Raw genomic sequence first — 26,266 nt, 5'->3', positions numbered from 1 at the left:
ACACACCACGTGAAAGCTCAAAAGTTCACAATAGGGGCACTTTAGCCTACTTGTTCGCTAAATTCAGTCATTTCTCACACATTCGGTATGACGGAGGAGTAAAATGATCGTCATGATTCATTTGTCAACTCTAGTCATTTTTCCTCCACGTTCAGAAAAGTGCAGATTGTGGGCATTTTTCTGATTTGGTTAAATTCACTAGTTATGTAACCTTGGGCCATGGAGTGTTTTAGATCCTTGTAGCAAAATTTATCTGGGACTCGATTAAGGTCTTTTTAAAATATTTACTAACCCTGGGAGCTGCCTGGAGCCCTGTAAATTTAAAAGACCAATCTTGAGGGGAAAGAAAAGATACAAGGAATAACAAGAGGCTTGGCCAAAGTTTTATTCTGAATTTGAAAATGTTTTGCGTAAGTGATTAAGGAAGCCTGCGTTCCAAATAATACAGGTAATGTGCTGAAAGAGCGCGTTGATACTGAAATATTGATGCTTAGATTGTAGTCAGAATCTTCCAAATTAAATAAGATGTTTTGTTTTAATGATGTTTCATACATTTAATGTGTAATCAAATCTAAACGTACTTACTCTATATAAACGCACCTTAAATCTGGTTGGAAATTAAGGGCTGTGATATATAACTGGAGTATATTCAGGTCACAAATGTCACGTAGCCCTTGTGTCTCTTGCTTCTCGAGTGTGAAATTGCCTTCTTTTTTAGTAAATTCACCCATTTTACAGTCTGTTTTGTTAGGCTTTAGTCCAGTGATTGTGTTAGATGCTCCGCAGTTTCATTTAGACTGGGTCACCATCAAGAACGATCTCGTATCTGGAACCATAACATTACATTTATTTCTCAAAGGTCAACAGAGTTTGCTTCACTGACTGATCTTTCCAGGTGGGACATATTTGTGGTTCAGTATCTATTGTTTATCCTAGAGCAACTTGTCTTAATGCTAAAATCTGATTGACGCTACTTTAGTGTTGGAATATGTCAATATTTATGGTGAAATCACACACGTGTCCCTTTACAGGTGAGTAATATGTGTATATATAATCAATCAGATTTTAGCATTAGTGGATTAGCATTTATTTAACAAGTTGCTCCAGGATAAACAATTTTATTTTTACTTCTTTAAGCAATTAAATGAATAGTTCACCCAAAAATGAAAGTATGATAGCGTTTCCAACACATCTGGTGAAATTTTGCATTACAACACCTGTGCAGTTGAATGGGTGCCATCAAAATAAGTCCCGACAGCTGCTAAAAACGGCACAATAATTAATCCACATGATTCAAATTCAGCAATTAATGTCTTTTGAAGCAAAAAGCAGAGTTGAATAATAATAATAAAAAGCTATCATTTTACCTTTTAAACCATCACCTCTAACCAAATCCATAGTTTTTTCTCTAGTGGAAAAAGTCCATCCCCTTGTCGTTTCACATCAGAAGTGAACCACTTGATCTGTGCATATACTTTCTCCTGATTAAACAAGATGGCTTTTCACTAGACGAAGCAATATTTGAAGTTAAAAAGTGTCTTGATGGATTTGCTTAGCTTTTCACATCCCTTCACGGGTCCTTTCTCTAACATACACCATCTAAAGCAGAGAACATTTCTCACTGTTTTACTTAAAGAGATCATTTACTGACTCTAATATCACCAGGAAAAAATGCAAGGAACTGAAACTGAACGGTCTGGCGCCCAACATTGTTCAAAATATAATTTTGCGTGTTTGGAATGACGTGAGGTTGATGACACTATATTTATTTTTTGGCAAACTATACCTTTAAGAAACGGCCCCTGACTCATATCTGTCCAGCACTATGTAACTTTTATATAGTTTAGAGAGAATTTTATTACTAAAACTGAGCAAGCTCTTTTTCTCCGGTTGTCTCGTGTTTCTCTTGAGGGTCATGCTATTTTGAAATGTTTGTTTCTAAATGAAATACGGTGATGTACACCGTGACATCCGCCCACTACTGTTTCTAAAATAAAATACGCTAGCCCACACATATTCACGCTGTCTCTCTCTTTCCGTCTCTGGCTTTTTTTTTTTTTTTTTTTTTTTTTTATAACTGATGCTCTTTCTTGTCTCTCCTCTTTATTTTTTTTTGTTTTATTTTCTTTTTCTCTGTTTTATCCCAGCATGGCTTGCTTTCTGTTGTGATCAGTGGCGGAACGAAACCTTCAGTCAAATGATGATTTACACCACCGTTGTGATGTCATGTGGTGAAATAGCGCTCTTATTAAAATGATGAAACATTGCGTGACTAGTCTTGGAGAAAACTTGTGAATACGCTTCCTGTCGACAATCCCTAATTATCTGTCTTGTTATTGGCCGAAAACAAAGACGGTCTTCCTACTCTCTCCTGAGCTCATCTCCCCTTCATTAGACTTACGTAATCTTCCTGGTGACGAGAATGTGTGTGTGTGTGTGTGTGTGTGTGGGGTTGTGATTTCTCCCAGGAAAAAAAGAAACATTAGAAAATGCAAATCTGATAGAAGCTGTGCTGGTCAAACCAAATATGAGGTCAAATATAAACCATAGTAATAAATTGCGTTCTCTATCTCATATGTGCATGTAGTAAAACGGTAATATTGTGAAATATTACTGCTATTAAAAAAAATTGTAGCAATTAATTTTCAGGTGTCCTTATTACATAACAATAAATAAAGCATAATTACTTGCAAGTAACCGAACCCTGATCCTACCCCTAGCCATGTAGTAAGTACATGTAGGAAATTAATATTACTCAGTACTTAAATGCATCTGTAACCGAGACTTTTATATTTTTTAACATGATTTTTCAGAAATGTAATATTTTGATTTGCCGCGATTTTTTTTTTTTTTTTTTTTTCTCATGTGGTTTGCAATCAAAACCTACTTGGACCCATTTTTTGGCACCAGTTGAATTGGTTAAAACAGGTATTTTTTTTTATATTCCTCATATGAAGTGGCTCACACAAGATTGTTAATTAAATAACACATCCTTGCATCATCTTCAGACCTTAGTGCTGAATTATGGCAGGTTACTTGACATGTTTATATTGGTTTATTATATGCATTATTAATGTGTTGCAATGAACTTGAGATTGGGTCGATGGGATTAAAAAAAAAAGTCTCACTTTCTTTCATATAAACGCATGCTGCTCTTCTATCTTGGCTTCTCTCTCTCTCTCTCTCTCTCTCTCCATTCGTTTCTGAATATTTAATCAGTCTTAATGTCTTCTGAAGATGGTTAGTGAGCTGGATCTAAAACTCTCTGACATATCAAAGTGTTTCAGTGGAGTTAAAACGGAGCAGCATGGTGCCATGAGACATTTTGACAGAGACATTTGGAGATTGAATGGATTATACTGATTAAGAGCACTGTATTATCCTCGTCTTGATTTTACTGGTGTAACTGTAATTGCTGAAGTGACAGGACTTCAGAAAGATACAAAATCACAATTATTAAAAGAATAGTTTTGGTTCTGGATACTTGGCGGTCGACACGTCTTTACAGCTATTAGTATCAATCAGCTAGTATAAAATGTAGTACACAACATCTGATGCAGGAAAGAATGCTAATTTTATGTAGATAGACTTCACAAAAGGAAGAAAAGACAGGCGGGGACTACCTGAGGGTGAGTAAATAAGTAAAAACAAAGAAAAAAATATCTTTAACAACACTGCATGAACACAAACCGAAGATAAACCGTGGCTTGTCACTGCAATGTTAAATATGACTTGTTTATTTATTTTTTTTGTTTCCTGATGTGGCATCATTATAGGCAGCTGCTACAGCGTTATCATCACCTGTGCATTGTGGCTGTCTGAGGGCGAACTATATCTCTTTTCTTCCTCACACTTGGACTATAATGAGCCGAATAACAGTAAAAAATGATTTGAACCGCTGAACTTCTGTGCCTGTGAGGCTGGATCGTTGTAATTAGAGAGCATTTGAGACTATTAAACACATTTCAGCCCTGGATACTGTAGGAGTGTTTTAACTAATTTAATGAGGGCCTGACTGAATGTCAGTTAGTCATATCGCATCCAGATCTCTTTCTCTCATGAGCTCGTCTTCCTCTGTCTTTTCCTCCCTCTCACTCTTTCTGGCCCTCTCTTTATGCGGTGCATTATCCTCTGTATATTAGTTTTTCCTATGTAATAGTAGCTAAAAGCAGTGACCTTGCAAAATATATATTTTTAATTCGCTTGCCTTGTAGCTCAAAACATATATATTTTCCTAAATGTTTAGACAAAAGTTTGACATTAAAAAAATATATATTTAAATCTCAAATGCTGATGCTGCTTTACAAACAAGCAAACTGGTGATAACCAAATAAACTCAATCACCTGAACTGAAATGTTTATGAGTCTGGAAATACCTGCATTGTGTCTTTTTGAAATTGATTTTTTTACTGGATTGTTTCATTAAGAATTGGTCTTTTAATTCAAATGAGTCACTTCTAAAAATGATTCAGTGATTCTCTTTTTTTTTTTTTAACTGACCATTTAAAGTAGCAAAAACAATATTACAATATAATATTATTTAGAAAATAAGTTTATAAAAGAATACAATATTTAATTTATTGTCCATCAATTGTGTAAATGAATAATAAATGTGTATATATAAAAAAAAAAAAAAATATATATATATATATATATATAATATATATAATATTATATATATATATATATATATATATATATATATATATATATACATATATAATGTGTATAGCTAAAGTAACTGGCTTCTTTAAATTAAATAGCTTAATTTCTGTGTTTCTTGTCATTGATAGAGTGCATATGCTTTCTGCTTACCGTGCTAATGTATGGGAACATATTGTTTTTATTTTTTCCAGGAGAGCTCTTGCGAAGGGAACTTCCTGTTCTTAAATGTTTATGTGGCTCTGAATCTGAGAATGTGGACAGGAATCGTGGGCAGAGCTGTAATTAGCCCGAGCATTGAGACAAAAGAGATCAGGTTTGCGCTCGACACCACCGGCAGCAGTACGACGTGTATTTATCTGAGTGCGCGCAAACAGATTCGTGGACCCTGTGACTTCAGGGAACAAATATTACAATTTAGCAAAAGGATGGCGTCTAATCTTATTGGTTCCAGGCAGACTATTGCTTTGAGTGACAGCACCTACAACACGTGAGGCTGGTTCTGGGACATGCTGCTGTTGATGATGTGCTTAAATATAGAGGCAGCCTGATACACATATTAAAAGACGAATTTGAATCGTGCTGTGAAAAACCATGCCGCCGCATTTGGAAATCTTCACTTCTTCTCTTTGATTGTTGCCTGTTATTTCTCATTTCGTTCCCTGCTGGCAACAGGCCAGTATGTCTGTCAGTTTCAGATGCTGGAGCCCTGCTGTGATTCACTCAAGCCATGTTTCTTGAACTGTACCGATCACGCGTTTGATTGTTAGTGAACCATGAGGCAGACTTCTCACCTGACCACTCAAAAACGTGTCTGAAAGAAGTAGATTTGTCTATTAGCACTCGGTTAGGCTATATGTCCATATTTGGAACTGTTATTCTTTTGAAAATCCAACTTAAATTCAAGCTGTGTTATTAATCTTTTTATTATTATTATTATTAATATATAATCACAGAGTACTAAGATAAAACTTGCTTCTCCTCTTAAATGTCTCCTTTTCAGCTAATGTTGCATTAGGCAATGGTGAATGCCATTATTGCAAATAATGGCTTTTTTATTTATATTTGTAATTATTATATTATTTCTCAAAATGTACTCTGCTACTGTTGTAAATAATGCAGCTTTTCTACACTCCTGCAGTAGTAAAATGTTTAATTATTGTTTTTAAATAATTTCTTATTAACATCTATCAAAATGGAACTTGCTCCACATTTTAAAAGTTTCCTTTTCAGCTAATATAGGGCTACATGGATCATTGGTAATGCTAACCCTCAGTGAATGCTACAGCAGTTTTTTTTTTTAATATCGTGCAATATTTAAAGATGAAGCATGTCATTTCTGTGCCACTGGTGGCAACAAACAGATCTGCAAAATTGATGCCAACAAGTTTGAAACACTCCCTCATCATCCATTATTCAAAATAAAACTTGTTTTGTACAAAATTCACACTATTAGTTCTGCACAAATAGTAGTTTGTTTCTGCAACATGGTTTTTTAATACCTCCTTGTAATAAAGCCTCTACATAAAAGTGTGTTTTAAAAGTTGGTTCAAGTTTTCTTCCCTCTCTTGTGTATGGTTGACAAGTTTTCTTCCGTTCTTTTTTTCATTTTCTAATCAAATCCTGATGTATAAAGTCAAGTCCAACCCTGCATTTTTTCCCATTGAATACCCAATTCAGCTTGAAGTATGTCACAATACAGAAGTAAAATGGGTCTGTTGACTCTAATATATCCAGCTCACTTAATGGAAAGGCCATTACAGTAATTCAGCCCTCTAAGGGAAGTCTGGCAATGCTACAGAGACCGCTAATGGTGTAACGACAAAGTAAAATCTATCATGTCTGTGAAGTTATCATTCCTTCTCTGACCCCTGTCACGGTTGCTTAGGGAAACCTCTCTACTTTCAGATTCAGAGGCTATTGACTTATTGACAGGATATTTTTAGTGGGGTTCAAACGGATTCTAATTAGGAAGAACTTTTGATATCTGACTGTATACGGGCATCATGGAGAGAGAAAGAGGGAGACAAAAAAGAAACACTGAGATATGCTCACGGGCTAATTAACAGTCACAATCGATGCCGAGAAATGGAGACATGCCAGGGTCTTTGTGTGTGTGTGTGTGTGTGTAAGGCAGAAAGAGTGTGAGTGAGACTGACATATTAAGCGAACGTGTGAGTAAATACAATAGAGTATGTGTGTGTGTGTGTGTGACTTTGTGTAATCAAATGTGTGTATATCTGCAGTCACGCAGCATGTCGCCGTCTCTGGAGGTAGAGTGAGGTCACAACCCCTCCTGTGATCTGTGTCTGTGACATTTACAGTGAAACTTGAATTATTAAACATCTGGGAATATATCGATCACCTGAGGTTCATGCTGTCAAGCCTAAACTGTGTTGCTCATTAAAGAACCAACAGAGGTGTGATAATCGGATAATGTCTTGAAGAATGAGTTTTGGCCTCCTTTAAAGTTCCCAGCTGGGACGATCGTATCTCCTTGCTCTTCATCCCACCCAGTCTTTCATCCCTGTTTCTTATGCATTCGTTTTATATTTCTGTCTCTCTGTCATGAATATCTGTACTTTGTCTTATATGTTGTTCTAGCTGCAAAGACAAAGTATGCGACCGACTGAAGAGTGACTGAATAAATGTTGACGGCTCTCAGAGTTTTTGAACCTTCCCCTGTGCATTCTGTTCTTTGCTGTGTAGTATATTAGGATATGAACCTGGTGAATGTGTCACAGTCTCTTGGATAACCTATTTAGACCATGTTTCTCGCTGAAATCAGTGAAATTATATTTATTATGATACAAAAAAACATACATCTGGACTACAGAATTTGATACATTTGTTTTGTTTTCATTAAAATAATCTGTTTGTCTGGACAACAGGATTTCCAGTTGTAAAGTACTGAATTAATATTAATGTGATTATATAATTAATATGCTTAATTGGCATTGAAACAATTTAAAAAGGTCCTAAAATAGACATTTTCTTTGTACAAATCAAATTTATATTTAGTAAACTCTACTTTTAAACCATGAAAATGACATTCTTTGCATTAAAATTGATTGGAATTACAGTAATACTATATAATATCATGATTATAAATCATGTTTTTGCTCAATTATGTAAAAAACTAAATTAGTATATTTAATACAATACAAATATTCCCCCCCAATGTTTGTAAATCCTATTTCTTTCTTTTTTTTATAAAGGCGGACGTGAACCTGAACATGTTTTTGTGAGATTTCCCTTAATAACATGCTGTTTTGTTGCTTATGTAACCGTAAGTGCAGTATTCACCAGAATGTCAGAAAATTAGGTTTTGCATGTGGGCAGGAAACCCTGTGGTTTGATAATTGACCTGGACATCTTTCCGGGTTAAAAAATGGCAATTAGCCTTGTGACTGCTGTTGCACCCCTGCCGTGCCAAAATGTGGATTATGCAATGCCACACTACACCGTCCCAATTTCTGATCAGCCTTGTATCTGAGATATTACTATCATGTAACTATAAAACCTCTAACAGACTGCTTTTTTTAAACTAAAGGAGTGTGTTGATGTAGACTCACTCAACATGAATCTCTTCTTTATCACACACACATTCATCATGTCTTTTGTTGGCAGGTGGCTGAGGGCAGAACAGGTGTTTTTGTGAGGGACCCATCAGAGCGAGAGCCTTCAGTGATTAAAGCTTAATAGAAATTAAAGGGCAAGCGCAAGCTGACGGCACTGAAGCAGATATGTGGGGTCTTAAAGAAGCAACCCTGTCCAGAATTTGGTAGATTTTTTGTGCACGCTGTCATCTGTTGCGTAAGCCTGTGTACAAATGGGTCTTGACAGGGCTGTTTTTTAGGAAAGGACAACCAGGAACATTGCCCTGCATAGGCCTTGTGACAAGGAGACAAAGAGCTACATATTCAAGCATTCAAGGAACCAAAGGTAATTTTTCTTCAATAAATAAACCATAAATACTGTATATATACTCAATAAACGTCCCTCTAAATATTTCCGAATGCTTGTTGAATAATCTGCTTAACTAATATGTTCATGGCTGTGAAATAAATGTATTGTACATCATACAAAATTGGCATATTTCAGACAATATTCAAATAAAATCCATATTAACTCTCAATAAGTTTCATTTTGGACATATTGTGCTATAATACACCCTTTTCATATTTAATCTGTGAAGTTTCTAAACGTATATAGGTGAGACCAGGGCAAGACATCCCACTGTATTCCACTATGTTCCACTTTTAAAGTTTCCAAGTGTTTTATATAAAAACTAACCTGAAACATTGGCTATTAAAATGCTTTTGAATATTTCAACCACTATTTCCACAATGGGAAACTGCACTAAAACTTAAAAGTAAGCCTTAAAAAGTGAAACATTTGTGAAACCCAGAAATATTTATAAATGTAAAGGGTAGAAAATCTATGGCAATTGAATGAATTAACACGTATATAACACGTGACGACGTGCTCTGACCAGATATAATGTTTTCCTTTGAATGCAATTCAATGTTACATGTGAATTTTTTTGCTACATTCAGAAAAAGCTGTCACTAGGATAATGCCACTGAAAAAGGTAGGCTACACCTTCGTACCATATTTAGCCTATTCCTCAAGTTTGCGTTTGAGTAGCTTAAAGGTACAGTACATATTTGTACTTAACTGGTATGTGTTAATACAAATTACAAGATTTTAAATGCTAAAGAATTGGACTTTTCCACTCAAAATCACGTACTTACTGAAATACAGTTGTTGTGCCAACTACCAAATCTCACCTAAGTACTTTTAATACTTTCCGGAAAGCTTAAGAGGTAACCATTGTTTTTTATTTGCAGATTGTGCGCTCTTGCGCATTTAACGCGCTCGGCGTTGGAGATCCCCAGCGCCTGCTCGCGCGAGTCGGCTCGGTTGCGCATGCGCGGGGAGCTCCCCGTGCCCACCGACTTGTAGCTTTGAGCCCAGAGCGCGCGGGTGGCACGCAGAAGCTCCCGGCAGCCAGAGCGCGACGTTACCATGAGCCTCCCCGCTCCGCCGGCAGAGACTCCACGCGCAGAGAGTGCCCACCTGACGAGAGCAGCGCGACACGCACAGCCGCACGATGCCCGGCGGAAAGAGAGGGCTGGTGGCACCGCAAAACACTTTCCTGGAGAATATCGTCAGGCGCTCGAGTGGTGAGGAGCACGCTTGTGCTTTCTGAAACGCATTAGGTCACTGACCATGTTGATCTGCATTTACGCGGCGAGTAGTCAGTATTTCAAACTTAAAACACGTGAATAATTGGTTATTCGTATGGTAATAATTTATATAATTTTTTAAGATGTGATACATGTAAGCTGTGATGGAAAATGTGAAAGATGTAACTTTTATTTTGTCATTAATTGTCTTTACATTTTAAAGACTGTAGTTCTCTGTTTATTTCATTTTAATGCGTTGAGATACTGAGGCATTTTTCGAGAGGCATCAACTTTAAAAATAAAGAAACTTCTTTCGTCAGTGTTAATATTTTAACACAAAGCAGTTTTCATTGCGAATGCACTTTGTCATCTAACAAAACGTAATATTAATTTTGCGCGGCAGAATTAATGTTTTAAATGCGCTTTTATTTCCCAGCATTTATTTTTAATTTATCTAGCTAAATTATTTCAATATGCGTATTTCTGAGGTGTATTTAGTTCTTTAATAATAATAAAAAAAACGGCAGAGTTTTATCAATTGAAGAAATGTAATTCTATAGCAAACAAACGGTAATCGTCGTAATTGATTCAATTAATGCGTGTTGTTAATTATAACCTATCCGGTTTACATAATTAGACATTTCTTGCTCGGTTGACTAAAAAGGCACTCAATATAATTTCATTCCACATCTCTGCATCGTCAGTAGTGGCGTGAAGTTGATGGTTTTGAGAGATCTGAGGAAATTGCGGACTGTATCGTTTGCCACCACTAGAGGGAGCATCTTCTCTAATTGTGCCTGGTTTCTTTATACGGCGTCGCAAACAGCCCTTATTTGAGGATTACAGTCTGAAAGACATGATACTTAAAGTGCGAATAAACTATTTAAATGCAAAGCTAATAAAAGGTTTTAAAACATCCCATTCAGATGTTTTCATTCTAAGAATGAAAGCGTTTTGTAGTTTAATTTTACGAGCATTAGAACGCCTCCGTTTTATAGAGAGGGCGCCAGATGTTAAAGTAGATCAGTGACAGTAATTTACTGTGAAGCAAAGACTGGGAATGCATTAGTGTGTGGCAGGTCGCTAATTCCCACTCCCTCTTTTATTCTTTGTCATCTTCTCCGAACCTTCAGAGACAAGCTTCTTGCTGGGGAACGCTCAGATTGTGGACTGGCCTGTCGTTTACAGTAATGACGGCTTCTGCAAGCTGTCTGGATACCACAGAGCAGAGGTCATGCAGAAAAGCAGCACGTGCAGGTGAGTGGATATACACGTGGCAATAGGAACCCGTAGAACTGTGTTACATAGTTAATGTCGTATTGAGATCTAGGGCTTTGCAGTACCTTAAGGGGACTGTTGAATACAACACCGAAACGGCTAAATATTGAAGTTTTGAATTATTTGTTGTGGATCCACGTAGACTCATTTCTACAACACCAAGAGGTGATGATGTCATGATGTCACGATCTCGAGGTGTTACGTCATGTCGGCTCTGCATAAAGTAGCGTAACGTAAAACGAATCTTGAAATCAGTGATTAAACTAGTTTGGTATTAGCAATGTGGAATTCGAGTTTTAATAGATGAAAGTATCATTTTGGCCAAGCCATGATCTGGCATCGCAGCGGCATACTATGAGATATAAAAAAAAAAAAAATCTAATTTCAATAAGTGGCTCTCATAAAGTGCTGAGCCACAGATATACTGTCTTCCAGGTCTCAGAGACTTCATCTCACACTTTACAGCATCTTTTCCTTCCGTGCCTACAACTGACAATCTTGTGTCATTATTAAGCTGTTACCTGCTGTATGATTGCAACAGAAACAAACATGCTATAATTGGTCACACTTTACTTCAGGTGTCAGATTTTTCTGTAATCCTTTAATCTTTGTATGACCATAATTCATGTCTGCTGGCTAAGAATGGAAATCAAGAACCCGAACACCATTCTTTTTAAAACAAATTTGGTTTAAGGTTTGAAAATAGTCTGAATAATCTCTCTCTGTAGTTTTATGTATGGGGAGCTGACAGACAAGAGGACCATAGAAAAGGTGAGACAGGCCTTTGACAACTACGAGTCCAACTGCTTTGAAGTGCTGCTGTACAGAAAGAACAGTAAGTGAGACTTAAGCTTCAATGTTTTAATTATTTTTATTTTTTTGGAAAATAAATCTTTTATGAACAGGGATGGCATTTATTTGATTAAAAATAACAGTAATAAATAAATAAATATATATATATATATATATATATATATATATATATATATATATATATATATATATATATATATATATATATATATATATATGGATTTATTTCTATGATGGCAAAGCTGAATTTTCAGTAGCCATTACTTTAATACCACATGACCCATCAGAAATCATTTTATGCTTATTTGGTGCTCAGTTATCACTTATGAGTGAAGGTCATGGTTTCTGCAAAAAAAGAAGACGACTGTCAACACTGATAGTAATAAGAAATGTTTTTGAGCACCAAATTAGCATATTCAAAGGATTTCTGAAAACATGTGACACTAAAGTACGGAGTAATGGCTGTATAAAAATGCAGCTTTGCCACTTTTCCTTATTTAATTTCAAGAAATCCAAGCCATAATTACCAATGTGTTTATCATGTATCATTGGATTTGTGCTCATTTGACATAAAAATGTGCTCATATAAGTTTATTTTTATCTAGTAAAATGCAATATATTCTATGGTATAATAATGCTGACTTTGACATGTCATCTTGTACAGGAACTCCAGTCTGGTTCTACATGCAGATTGCACCGATCCGAAATGAAAATGACAAAGTGGTTTTGTTCCTGTGTACGTTTAAGGACATCACAGTCTTTAAACAGCCTATTGAAGATGAAAGCACCAGGGGTGAGTTTTATATCCGTGCTACACACTTGTAATTTCAGTGATTTATTCAAAACAGATTCTCTGAAAGTCACAGTTTATGTTGAACATGCACAAGACGTAACAGACACGCCGGTAGTGTTTGCTTGGCTTGAGATTTTTCTGACAGATAAACACTTCCTCTAATGTGCTCATGTCAGATAAATAAATATTTGTTTATGACTGGCAAGCATTGCCCGCTTTTTCTTTTGGCACAAGTGTTATTTTCAAGCACTTCTGTTCATGTGTGTGTGTGTTTGTGTGTTTGCTGGTGGGAGCTTGTTTATTGAGCTGAAAAAAGTTATATAGAGTCTCAGTCCAAAAATCCCAATAGTGCTGGCGTAGACGTTCTGCTTTGGTGTATGTGGGTGAATTTCACAAAACCTGTTTTATATGAGGTCCAAGTCACATTTCACCCCAAAATCAAAAGAAGAAGAATTTCAAGTAGAAGCCTATTTTTAGAGTCATTCAGTTTTTTTTTTAGTCAGTTACGCAATTTTAATGACAATACAATGCATTTTCTTCAAAATGATAAAATTTTGTTACAGTAATGAGAATTTTGATGGAAAATGGCGTAGTAGAATGTGTCACATTTTTATTATATTAACTGAACATGTTTGCAGGAGACTGTGTGAGATGAATGTTATAGGGAGAGATTTGAAACGGCTCCAGACAGTGTTCCAGTAGTTATATTTCATTGCAAGATCATTTCAGGAGTGACAGCAAACATTTGTTCAGCTTTTACTCATCATACAGCGTTTTGCTGAGTCATATCTGAGCCACAGTGGACTTATGTTTTGGATTAATGTTTTTGTTGTGTCATATACCGTTTAAAAATGTCAGTGCTTTTTTTTTTTTTAAAAAAGAGTTTAATACTTTTATTCGGCATAAATCAATAAAAATTGACAGTAAAGACTTTCGCAATGTTACATAAAGTTTCTATTTCAAATAATGCTGTTGTTTTGAACTTTCCATTCATCAAAAAAAAAACAAAACAAATTCACTGTTTTCACAAAAATAATAGCAGCATTGCTGCATAATAATAATCGTTTCTCTCAAATAAGGATAATTTCTGAAGGAACATGTTACACTGAAAATTCAGGTTTGCCATACTGGAAAATTGTTATTTTAAATGGTAAAAAAAATCACAGTTTTTACTGTATTTTGGATCAAATAAATGCAGACTTCAAACATATTTAAAAAAAGGCTGACCACAAATTGTATAACATCCACAATATTTTATTAACCAAATTAACAAAATGTAACAAATGACAAGAAGCTTGTGAAACTTTATAAAAAATCTCAGATTCATTCTTCATTTGTACTGGACTTTAAATTGAATGCACAGTATTTTATAAAAGCACCACAGAATTTAACTAATTGCATCTGTCTTTCAATTCAGTGTAACATTTTTGTATAAAATGCAATATATGTTTTTTTCGCAGGTTGGACCAAGTTTGCACGTTTGACTCGAGCGTTGACAAACAGCAAAAGCACCATTCAGCAACTCCAACCCATGAGCAGAACAGACATCACTTCACACAAACACTCCAGACTCGCAGAGGTGAGAACACACACACAGACAGGCAGCATTTGCTTACATCCTTGACTGCGCAGTACAAGGTTATTCAAAACTTCATCTCACGGAGGACAAACTTGTAATAGAATCACACACAGGACGCTGCTGTAACGCAATCTCACACGTGTCTATTGGACAGCAGAAGTCTACAGTGGGCTGCGAGAAGCTGCTATTAATAATTAACACTGATGAGGAACACTGATGTACTGTATGTGTGCGTCCCATAACCCCTGTTCACTTTTCTGCTTTTCTCATCTGTTGTTTTTTGCTCGGTCACTGTTGTGTGATGGCGTTAAGGAGGAGTGAAATGTGTTTCGTGTGTAGTGTGCCTAAATCTTTGGAATTTGAAGTTTTTAATGAGGGAAGCATTCAAGGACAAGTTTGTTTTGCGAAGCTGGTTGCTTTTATGATAAATGAAAGCAGCATTATATGTTTTATGTTTGCTATTAATCACTAAATCACTAAGTATTACATTTCTCCAGTTCATTCATCCTGAAGATGAATGAATGAATCCAGATTATGATAAACTTAATTAAAAGCACTTGAATTGAATTGTATTTTGACTTTTTTCTACTTGTTTACTGAAAGGTACTACAATGTAAAGCATTAAAATATTTTTCTACTTTCTACAAGACAAAGATTAAATGCATTCACATGATAATAATAATAATAATAGTATATAAGGATTATTTCAGACTTTTCTTGTTGTGAACTTTACATTTTATATTTTTTGTGAACTTATCTTTTCTTAAATCTAAGAGTAAATGTCTTCTCTTGATTTACACGGACACTATTAACAATGAAAATGTAAAAAACTGTATGTAGTCACTTTCACTTATGAATCCAGACTGCTCCTCTTTTCTTGCATCTCCGTTAGACATATTTTTACAACCAACAATTTAAAAATAGTGCAGATCGATACATGATCTCAGACAATCTTTCACCCTCCTTCATCTTCTGTTCTTCATTGTCTCTGGGAGGGGAAATAGCTTTAAATCTCAGAGTAAACATCATGTTCTCTTTATATGAACATGCATAGTACACAGCAAACAATGTACTGTCTAGGGAAGAGCGGATATTATCCAGAGCTAGAATTAATATTTAAAACAAACTCACATTCTTGAAGGCCCTCTATTTTTATTTCATTTCATTTTCGCTCTCATTTTCCTTTAAGATCATTAAAATCCTTTTTAATGTGGTCAATTTAGTTTGATTCTAAAAAATTATAATAATAAATGTCATATTCAAAATAAATATTATTGTCAAAAAAATTTAATTTTAAACTGAATCTTTTTGTTTCAGATTCCACGTTCTATTCATCTCTCTTTTTTTTTTTTTCCTCTCTCAGGTGCTTCAGCTCGGCTCTGACATTCTTCCGCAGTATAAACAGGAAGCCCCTAAGACCCCGCCTCATATTATCTTACATTACTGCACCTTTAAGACCACCTGGGACTGGGTCATCCTCATCCTGACCTTCTACACCGCCATCATGGTTCCTTACAACGTCTCCTTCAAGACCAAACAGAATAACGTCACTTGGCTGGTTCTGGACAGCGTGGTGGACGTCATATTCCTTGTGGACATCGTGCTGAACTTCCACACCACGTTTGTGGGGCCTGGAGGTGAGGTGATCTCGGATCCGAAGCTGATCAGGATGAACTACCTGAAGACCTGGTTCGTAATAGACCTGCTCTCCTGTCTGCCCTACGACATCATCAACGCTTTCGAAAACGTGGACGAGGTGAGAAACCAAGCTTCCTTTTTGTTGCTTTGTACCTGATTAGGACACAGAGTGGAATGCAAATGGTTCAACGCCTGGAAAAGGGTTTAGTAGTCCAATGAAATAGGAATTTGTATTCTTCAAATGCTTGACATTGCTGTTAGAAGAGAAGCTGTAGTTGGCTTTTTTAAGTAAAACTGAGCAGTGCTTCAAACATTAGATTTCTTTTTTTTTTACCTGTCAACCCCTCAAAGATGAAAGATTGGACAATTATTATCCATGTCAGGGCTCCTCAAAGGTACTCTGCTGAGGATAATGCTTTAGGGTTCTTGTTCAAATTCATTTAAACTTTTGAAGAGCTTGATAGTTTTGGGAGAGAAAAAAAGAAAAGCTAAACTGATATATTTATCCCTCTGTGGTAGAATGTTTGCCAGAAAGAACCTCAGTGAAAAGGTATTTTTTCCACAAACCTCTGATTGACGACATAAAGTCTGGTCCATTTATCCACTTATTTTAGCCAAAATCATTATACTTGTGGATTTTAAGTTTGTGTACTACTAAGTACTACCTGGAAAAACCTGCTTCACATCCACTCTGACCACTCTGTATCTCTAATCATTTATTTGAGAAGATATTTATTAAACTGATTATGTGTGGTTTGTGGCTTTGAGACTGCTACAAATAAAAAGGATCCCACTGTATTGATTGGCCAAATACTCATCCAGTCATGTGGGATGATATGTAAAGCTCTTCCTCTTGGAAACTAAACCGACAAAGTCATGTCGTCCTTTGCATCCTTTCCTGGTTTATGTTATATATTCTTGGAGTCTATCCAGGTTATGTGCTTTAGGATAGATATTGATTAGTGCATACACAGTGGATCATCTTTTCTCTTTTACTCAGGAAGTCAGTGCAGGGATCTGAGCCCCCGACACACACCTGTAAACATTCATATTTTCTTCTCTCTTTTTATCATCCTGACTTCTGGAGTTTATAAGATCAAAAGTACATTTACAGTTATTCTATTAATCTGTGACTTGTTTTACAGTAAAAATATATGGACGTAGTAAAAAAATTACTTTTTGCTAAAATTTAAAAATACAATTGTAAAATTGTCAGGGAAAATGTATTTATTTATTTAACCACCTATTTTGTTGAGTAGCACTTTCTTGTTTATTTAGTTTTTATTTTGAGGTCTATAACAAGAACTTTTATTTGTCAATTTACTAAATATTATTAAATATATATAATAGGGAATTTTTTAGACTATAGTACAGATCACATAAAGGCAATTTTATGTCTATAATTTAATGTTAATTATATGCGTTGCACTCGTGGTTGGCATTAATACACATTATTGTGATTTTGTTTGTGGATGACAATACGTAAGTATTGTAGCTCTAACATTTTCGCGTGCCCTTAAAAGCTCACGACTCACAAGTTTTTACCCGAGAGAGCTACTCACTGTACCAGTTGTTTTATCCCAGATGTTTTAGTGTGGACCCTGTAATCTGCTGTCCCTGTGGAAGTGCTCTGCTCTGAGAGAGCAGTAACTATAGAATGAACCTGCCCCAATAGAATTGGACTGTCCCAGAAAATTCTATTGAGCTGGAGAATAAATGTTAGTTAAGCAAACTAACATTTTACAAGTATTTTATTTTTCTTCCTCTGGTCCACTTTAATAAGGTTTCTGTTCCGAAAACATAATTAACATAATTATTTTAAGTAACCCTCTGATGAATCTTGTTCTCGATGGCTGCTTAACCATCAAGGGTGTGATGTTACATCCAAACCACTGTAGGTGATGGATTATTTTGACACTTTCTTATAATTTTTTTATGTTCTCTTTATTTGTTATTGCATGTTTCATTTATGACAACAAATTCAATATACTTTGGCTTAAAAAAGAGGCGATGCATCAAGTTGCTCAGCTGGAATGGTAATCATTATATATTGTTTTTTACAATCATTTAGATGAATAACACTTAACATTTAAAAAAAAAAAAGAAGATTGTAATTATATTGTTGTACATTAAAGGGGTCATGGCGATGTCAAAAATAACAAATTGCGTAATGCAATGTATTTACATGGTTTGAAGTTCTAAAACACATTATTTTCCATTATAGCTGCTTCTCTCTGCCCCAGCTTTCTGAAACACATAGCTTTTTTACAAAGATCATCCTTCTGAACAGCGAGGTGTACTCTTATTGGCCAGCCATCCAGTGCATTTTGATTTTCCAAATACCTTAAGCGTGTGACAGAAATATTACGCCCCTTTACCGTGTTTGAAAACACACAGCATCTCAACAACGGGAGACGGCAAAAATAATATAGTCTTTTTATATAAGCCTTCTTTCTTTGTGTAAACATTTGGAGTTATGCAAATCTTCCAACATAGTGATGCACATATGTTGAGATATTTTACATAGGTATTGACAAGACTTTTTTTATAAAAAATATGTCTTTGGGATTAAGTCAGCGTGTAACACATTATAAAGACAAGGATAAAATTTAAATTGCATCATATGACCCCTTTAAGATAACCTTTTCCTTAACACATTCATTTTCCATCCTCTATCTGACAACATGGCCGCGATTTTACAAACTAGGTAACAGAATAATAAAACGAGGCACTGACTTCTTAATTCATATATGCTTAAAATTCCTCACAGCTGCATTGTGTGTATTAGCTCAGTTCTGTGTCTTAATTGACTTAAGTATTGCGTGCTGTCTCTGATAAATAGCTCTGATAAACATCTCTAACAAAATACAGTCACTTTGCCTTCTGCAACATCCCATGATGCAAATTCACCATGTTATCTTTCATGTGAATGTCTTATGACTTGAAAGAGAATTTTGTATTTTAAATTTAGCTGTAAACATTATGTAATCCTCTGTTTATTCTCATGAAGACCATCTGCATCTAGGCAGGCCAGCATCAGAGAAAGATAACATAAGGAGCACACATGACTTCAGGCTTTGGTAGCTCCATTATTCATATATTTATACAACCCTAGGGGTTACGCAAAAAACATGTTTATGATAACTTAAGGAGCTGTTTTTAATGTTTACATACACACAGACATTTTCAGTGGTATATTTGTTTGGTTAGTGCCACTTTTCTGGTGTTTGTTCAAGTTTACTGATTTAAAGTTGTTTCTTAATTTCATGATTCACCGTTTTGTTTGCTTTGTGCCAAACAATTATGTATCCATTAATGTGTCTAAACTTAATTAGCTGTATTTATTCATTTGCTTCTGCCATCCTGGGCTAGGACTGGGGTTTGAAGTTTTGTTATGCTGTATATCTTTACATATTTTTAGTTTAGCTTTACAGTTTTGGTCTAAGTTAAGAGAGTCTAGAAGGCCGCATGGTTGGTCATTTCTGCTCACTCTAATCTTTCACTGCATGTCAGAAAATTAATTTGCACTTTAAAGGAAAGGAGAAGCTTCGGATGGTCACACTAGGTCAGAGCGGACAGAACGGCAATGTTTTTATGCAGCGGAAGGACTAAAACGCTGCCTGACATCAAATTTTCAGAGGCCTTTTAATGCTGGAGGATCATGTGGGAGAACAGAGCACTCTCCCCGCAAAGTGATTCTGATGTCCAGTGGCTTTCGCACCTTCTTTCGGTCGTCTTGGCTCAGCTCACCTGCTCCAAAATTAGAACAAACAGTTTGCAGAATTTTATTTTGTGCCATTAGGAGGGTAAAGAGTGTGTTCGGTAAACTGAAAAATGCAAATAGTGCTCATTGTTTCAGAATGTAGCATCCAATTGACACTTCTGTGTGTCTAATAATATTAAATAGGCTAACTCAGTGCATCTTTGTGATAAATGACAATGGAAGAATGATTTAACCAGACAGATTAAATGTCAAATTGATTTCCCCCTTGTGTGCTGCATGCTGGTGTGCAGATGATTGGTTAATTATGGGTTTCTAAATAGCAAGTCTGTGCATGAAAGAAAATCAACAGATTTTCTGATGCATTCATTCTGATGCATTTGTGAAATTCTTATGTAAATTTGACAAGACAAAAGGGAACACAACATTTCTGGGGGAAATAAACAAAATTTTATTACAATTATGCAATTTTTTGTATATATTTTTATTTTAGTAGTGTTTTGGTATGCGTGTTAAAATTCTGTAATGTAATGTGGTTGCTACCAAAATGTCACTACCGAAACATGGGATGTTTTGTCAGAAATAAAGTGTGCTGAATGATCAACTAAGATGCTATGGTAGTTTTTGTTTCAATGTTTATTCAAACCAATTCAGTCTTAACTTTAAAATCAGCATGATCAACAGTTTGCCTTTTACAAAGAAAAATTGTATTCAAAATACAGCAAATCTAATAAAATAAAACTCAAAATATTGTTAAAAATGTAATCGTTGTGGATTTACCTCTTAAAACATGTAGATAAGCAAAATCTTAATAGGTCAATATAACCCTTTTAAATAAATAATTATTTAAAAATATATTTAATTAATTAATGTGTTTCAGTAGTAACAAATTTGGGGAGAGGACAAATATTCCAAAACTTTCTGAAAATATAATATGAGAATTAACTGCACAATTACTAGAAATTTGCATCTTGGATATTATATATTTTGCATACATACAATTTCTTTGTAAAACGAAACAAAACAAAACAAAAAAACACTTTTAAGACTGTTTCAACTTTGGCTATGGACCAATTCTAGTCCAATGTAATCTGCTGATGTTTTATACACAGAATAATTTTACATAATGTAACAGATCTGTAAAGGTTAAAATTATATGATATTAAATACTAAATTTCAATTTGTCTTTTCCAGGGCATCAGCAGCTTGTTCAGTTCTCTGAAGGTGGTTCGATTGCTTCGACTGGGTCGTGTTGCACGTAAACTAGACCACTATCTGGAGTACGGTGCAGCTGTGCTCGTGTTGCTGGTCTGTGTGTTTGGACTGGTTGCCCACTGGCTTGCCTGCATATGGTACAGTATCGGAGATTACGAGGTCATCGATGAACAAACCAACACCATCAAGACTGACAGCTGGCTCTACCAGTTAGCCACCAGCATTGGATCCCCGTACCGGTACAATGCCAGTGGGACTGGCCAATGGGAGGGTGGCCCTGGGAAGGACTCTCTGTATATAACGTCACTATATTTCACCATGACCAGCCTGACCACTATTGGCTTCGGAAACATCGCGCCAAGTACAGATGGAGAGAAGATCTTCTCTGTGGCCATGATGATGGTCGGATGTGAGTGCTTGTCTTCTTTCATGCCTTATTTTTCAGACCTTTCTTGGCTAAGTGATCTGATCACAGATGATCAGGGGAGATAGATTGTCATTTTCATTTGGGAAATCGAATCAGCCAAAGTAAATCTTAATACCAGGTTAAACGGGGGCTCTTCTGTTCCTTTCTTCTTCTTTTTTCTGTTTATTCTCTCCTCTGTCAGAATAACTCAGACTAATCTCATCTGGCCCCTCTGTCTTCCAGACAGCAGTGCTTTGCTTCTAGTGCATCTCCTTCAGAAATGACTCTGAGACAGTAATAGAGAGAGATGGGTGGAGAGAGGGACATATAACTGGCCAGAATGAAGCAACGAGGCCAATGGTTGTTAATGTCCTTCTTCAGATCTGTGATCTGTGTTGGGTGAGGAGTCACTTTGGAGACTAAACAGAGATGTAGTCATGATTACCAGCATGTGTGACACACATAAACCCCACTGACCCCCTTGCACTGACTGTCAGAGGTTTCATCCAAGTTTTTTAAAGATACATTTTTAGGTTTAGGCATCTTCAAATGAAACTAAAAACTATGACCTTGATATATATATATATATATATGTATATATATATATATATATATATATATATATATATATATATATATATATATATATATATATATATATATATATATATATATATATATATATATATATATATATGTTAGGGTTATGTATTGACATTTTGCAACTTTGATCCTTCAGTTACAGCTTCCATCGGGTGCCAGGCTTTGTCAGCCTGATGAGAACGGAATGTTGGAGTTAAATGTTGACAGTTATGCACCTGTGGCCTTTTAGTTTCAGTTTGATTCTTGGTTATAACATGGCCTCCGTAGAATACTGATAGGGCCACCGGAAGAATCTGAAGGAGTGAAGATTCTGACGCACAAGAAATGTGGCCAATTGTTTTCATTTACTGTATCTTGTCCTTTCCTCTATAAATAAAGTGACTTGCGATCTGAGCGTCGGAGGAGGCAAAGCAGGAGGAGGCAAAGCAGGGAAGGAGGCAGAAGGCAGGGGCCTGCCCGGCCCCCGGCCTCAGGCGGACTGAGATCCGTCTGGAGACAAAAGGGAGGTTAAGGAGAAACCTGTTTCTCTCCCGCTTGCATTCGACAGCGCAATCTTTGCAAGCCTTAAAATCCAAAAACTTGTCTTGTGTTTTATTTCGCTTTGAGTTGATCCTTCCTGGTAAAGAGCCGTTTGAGTGAAATAGTCTCAACATTTACTTGGTCCTTCGAGCCGGATCCCAACACTAAAAATGCCACAGGTGCATAACTGTCAACATTTAACTCCAACATTCCGTTCTCATCAGGCTGACAAAGCCTGTCACCCAATTTAAGCTTTAACTGAAGGATCAAAGTTGCAAAATGTCAATACATAACCCTAACAATATGGTTACTTCTTATATATTTATTTTCATTTATTTATTTTTTTTAAATTATGTTTTTACTTTTATCTTTACTATATTACAATTCAGCTACAATAAAGTAATTATTTTATTTAGCAAATATTCATTAAAAAGACTGGTTTCTTTATAATAAATAAATAAAATTTATGTTTTAGTTGAGTCAGATACGACTTGCCACCCCTCTCTGCTCCAGTTCATGTTCATTTTCTATGCCTTTTTGTAAAAATACCCCCATTAGATCTATGAATCATAAGGTATTTTCTTGCTTTTGACCCAGACATTGGTTTCTCTGACCTGTAATACTCTATAACCTGACATCACAGAAGTGGAGGAGTCATTTTTAAATGCGTATTACTAATGGGTCATTATGAGCCTTTAAGGGGATGCTCAGATGAGCTCTGTTGTTGCTGTTGTGGGTACTGACGCATGAAATGTAGGGCTCTTCAAGGAACAGCAAGAAACAACTATCAGTGTGACCGGCACGTGTCTAATGACATTATTAAGGCCAGATTTTCAGGAGAAAGGTGCAAAAGCTGTCAGTGGGGCAGTACCCTTATAAAAGGTACACCTTTGTATTTTATTTATCTTTAAAGGGTACATTATAGTACCTTAAAGGTATTTATTAGCACAACACTTTTTATGCGAGTGTAAGAGTGTAAGGCCAGAAACAAGGTTGTTTTCAGCCTAAGGCCCTTAACAGGGCTCATGATCTACTCGTGATGTTGTCTTCAGACCACTTTGGTTTGGTCAAGGGGAGATGATAACACATGCACGATAAAACAGCAGTGCACAATTAATGAAGAGAATGATTGTAGTTAGCTGTTCCGACGGCTCTTTGACATTCCCTCTTTCTCCGTCGGTCTGCACACGTTGTTCTCATCTACTGATTCTTTAGTCAAGATCTTTTCTCTTTTGTTTCCATGTTTCACAAAAGATCCCAATTTTTTATTCCTGCCTCGCCACATCTCTCTGTCTGTCTGTGTGTCTGTCTCTGTGGTAGTGAGGTCCTAGAAGGCCTCATTATGTGGTGGTTTGTACAGGTTCCCCTGAGACTCTCCTTTATGCACCCTCCGTGCCATTCGCTCTACAACTTTCTCCATGTTTGCACTGAAGTTACACCTGGATAAAAAGCTTAAAATATCACTGGGTGATATAGGACTTTATATAAGACTATTAAAAACAAACTGATTTTTATGATCGTATGTTCTCAGTCATCATCTCTAACTGATGCTGAAGACACTGAAGAACTGTCACATCCAGTTAGGACTAGAAAATATATTTTGAATAATATTTAGAATGAAGGAGATGGTTTCCTTTGCTGTAAACAAAACTTTGTTCTCACAAGACTAGCAGATTTTCACTAGAACTTATGCTACGGCTGTGGAATAACATGTCTCTTAAAAGCTACAGATTATAAAGTTATTATAAAGTAAGTACAGGTAATATTTATACACAAAATGCATCAATTTCAAACTTCAGAAGGCCTTTGTTAACACTCTCGAGCCATGTGGAGAACTTTTTATGATGGACTTAATTTTGTTTCAATGTTTTGAAAACTGTTCGCTGCCCTTATAAAGCTTGGAAGAGCAAGGATATTTTTTAATATAACTTCAGTTGTATTTGTCTGAATGTAGGGAGTCATACATTTTGGATAGCTTGCAGATGAGTAAATCATGGAGTGATGTAAATTTTTTAGGTGAACTATCCTTTTGGACTTTTTTTTCTGTTTTTTTTTTTATTTCTTGTGTTAAGATTAATTAAAAAAAATCTGTACTTAGGTTTCTTAGCTGTGTTTAATGCAATTATACAATAACAACTTAATTATACAATATAACAGATCGTTTCTGTTTCTTAAATCATATTGGTCCAGTTATGACAAAAAAGAGGAATTTTTTTATGACTAAAAATGTTTAATGCTTTTGGTCTGATTTGCGGATTTTTGAAAAGATCATAAATGGACAATTAAATGGACAGTTTTTCAGTAAAATCAGAATGTAAAATTAATAGTTCTAAATTCCAACTTTTCAAATGACTGACAAACATTTTGGTGTCTTTATCAGGTTAATATTTTGTTTAAAGTTGTGTGCCTGGTCTCTTTAACTCTAATTACTTTCTTTCAGTACAGGTGAGTCAGATGGCTGATATCCAAAATTAGAATCAGAAAGACACTAGGAGAGGAAATCCTCCCTCATCCTAACTCATTCTCTTCATTCCTACCAACTCCCTCTTGTTGTCCCTGTTTCTCTCTATCTGTGTCATCTCCTCCCCTTACGATTGGTTCTCTTTGCCTTTCTGTGATCAGAATCATTTTTCTTACTGTACAAATTCTTGGTCATTTCGTTGGCTTTTCATCATCTGTTTTTATCTCATCATATTCCATCATAAGCACTTTCTTCTCTGTTCCCGCTCTTCCCTTATTGGTTATGAGTGGAAGTATTTGGAAAGCTATTTCAGGGAAGGTTGCCATAGAGACTAGGAGCAAAGATACTATGGTAACTCATGAGAAAAGCAATAAAAACAGTACCAGAAGTTTGCATTGTACATGTACTCATTTTTCAGTTTTCTTATATCTGGTAACACTTTACCTAAAGTCTTTATGCATAATACATTATAAAGGGCTTTGAAAATGTATAATGCATTATAATTATTAATCATGTGCATTATAAATCATTATATTTTGGCACAAATAATTATAACTGAATTTAAAATGCATAGTAACAATCATTTGAAGGGTTTTTTATTAAGTGGGGTTACAATTCATGACGTACAATGCATTATAAGGTTTATTATAAGGCATAATGCATTAAAACAAATTTTAATATGCATCCTAATGTAAAACCAAATATTTATAAAAACTCATAAAACAAAAAAAAAAGAAAAAATACTACAACATTGTACTTGTTCTGTTAGCCCATTTTAAGTTAAATAGTTCTTAAAAAATGTTCCACATGGCATCCAGTAACTTTTTACAAGCTATTTTAGGTTTGAAAATACATGATTAGGTTTTAAAATATTTAAAAATTAATTATATACCCATTTTTTTAATGAAAAGAAATTCTAAATTAAGGTTTAGCTTTGTTAAAGTACATATGACATTTTTAAACAATGAATTAAAATATTGCAATTAAAACAAAATATGTTACAAAGTTATTTTTGCAGATTTAAAAATGTATCTAAGTGTATTTTACATGGTTGAAGGATTTATTTAATATTTAAGCACTTTAGCCACATATTTAAAAGTAACATTTTTAGTCTGACATGTCCCTTTTTTTTGTCTCTCTCTTCGTGTCCTATAGCTCTTCTTTACGCAACTATCTTCGGTAATGTGACGACCATTTTCCAGCAGATGTATGCAAACACCAACCGTTACCACGAAATGCTGAATAATGTGCGGGATTTCCTCAAGCTCTACCAGGTGCCTAAAGGCCTCAGTGAGAGAGTAATGGACTACATCGTCTCCACGTGGTCCATGTCCAAAGGCATCGACACAGAGAAGGTGAAACTGTAATAGATGTGATTGTTGCATG

General features: G+C 35.5%; 1 protein-coding gene across 1 annotated transcript in view; it reads left to right on the top strand.

Annotated features, from left to right (window-relative positions):
• Positions 1–9,664: 9,664 nt before the first annotated feature.
• Positions 9,665–26,266, top strand: part of kcnh5b (potassium voltage-gated channel, subfamily H (eag-related), member 5b) — a 34,099-nt gene continuing 17,497 nt past the window's right edge. Inside the window, exons 1-8 of the mRNA XM_043254700.1 lie at positions 9,665–9,851; positions 10,988–11,111; positions 11,861–11,967; positions 12,610–12,738; positions 14,199–14,317; positions 15,681–16,073; positions 20,871–21,300; positions 26,036–26,235. Coding sequence (XP_043110635.1) covers positions 9,779–9,851; positions 10,988–11,111; positions 11,861–11,967; positions 12,610–12,738; positions 14,199–14,317; positions 15,681–16,073; positions 20,871–21,300; positions 26,036–26,235 — 1,575 coding nt within the window. The 5' untranslated portion in view covers positions 9,665–9,778. The remainder of the gene's footprint in view (positions 9,852–10,987; positions 11,112–11,860; positions 11,968–12,609; positions 12,739–14,198; positions 14,318–15,680; positions 16,074–20,870; positions 21,301–26,035; positions 26,236–26,266) is intronic.

The sequence above is a fragment of the Puntigrus tetrazona genome, chromosome 13 (genome assembly GCF_018831695.1).
Source record: "Puntigrus tetrazona isolate hp1 chromosome 13, ASM1883169v1, whole genome shotgun sequence".
NCBI classification, from domain to species: Eukaryota; Metazoa; Chordata; class Actinopteri; order Cypriniformes; family Cyprinidae; genus Puntigrus; species Puntigrus tetrazona.
Note: the sequence above shows the minus strand (reverse complement) of the source record. Positions and strands in the feature narration are given on the sequence as shown.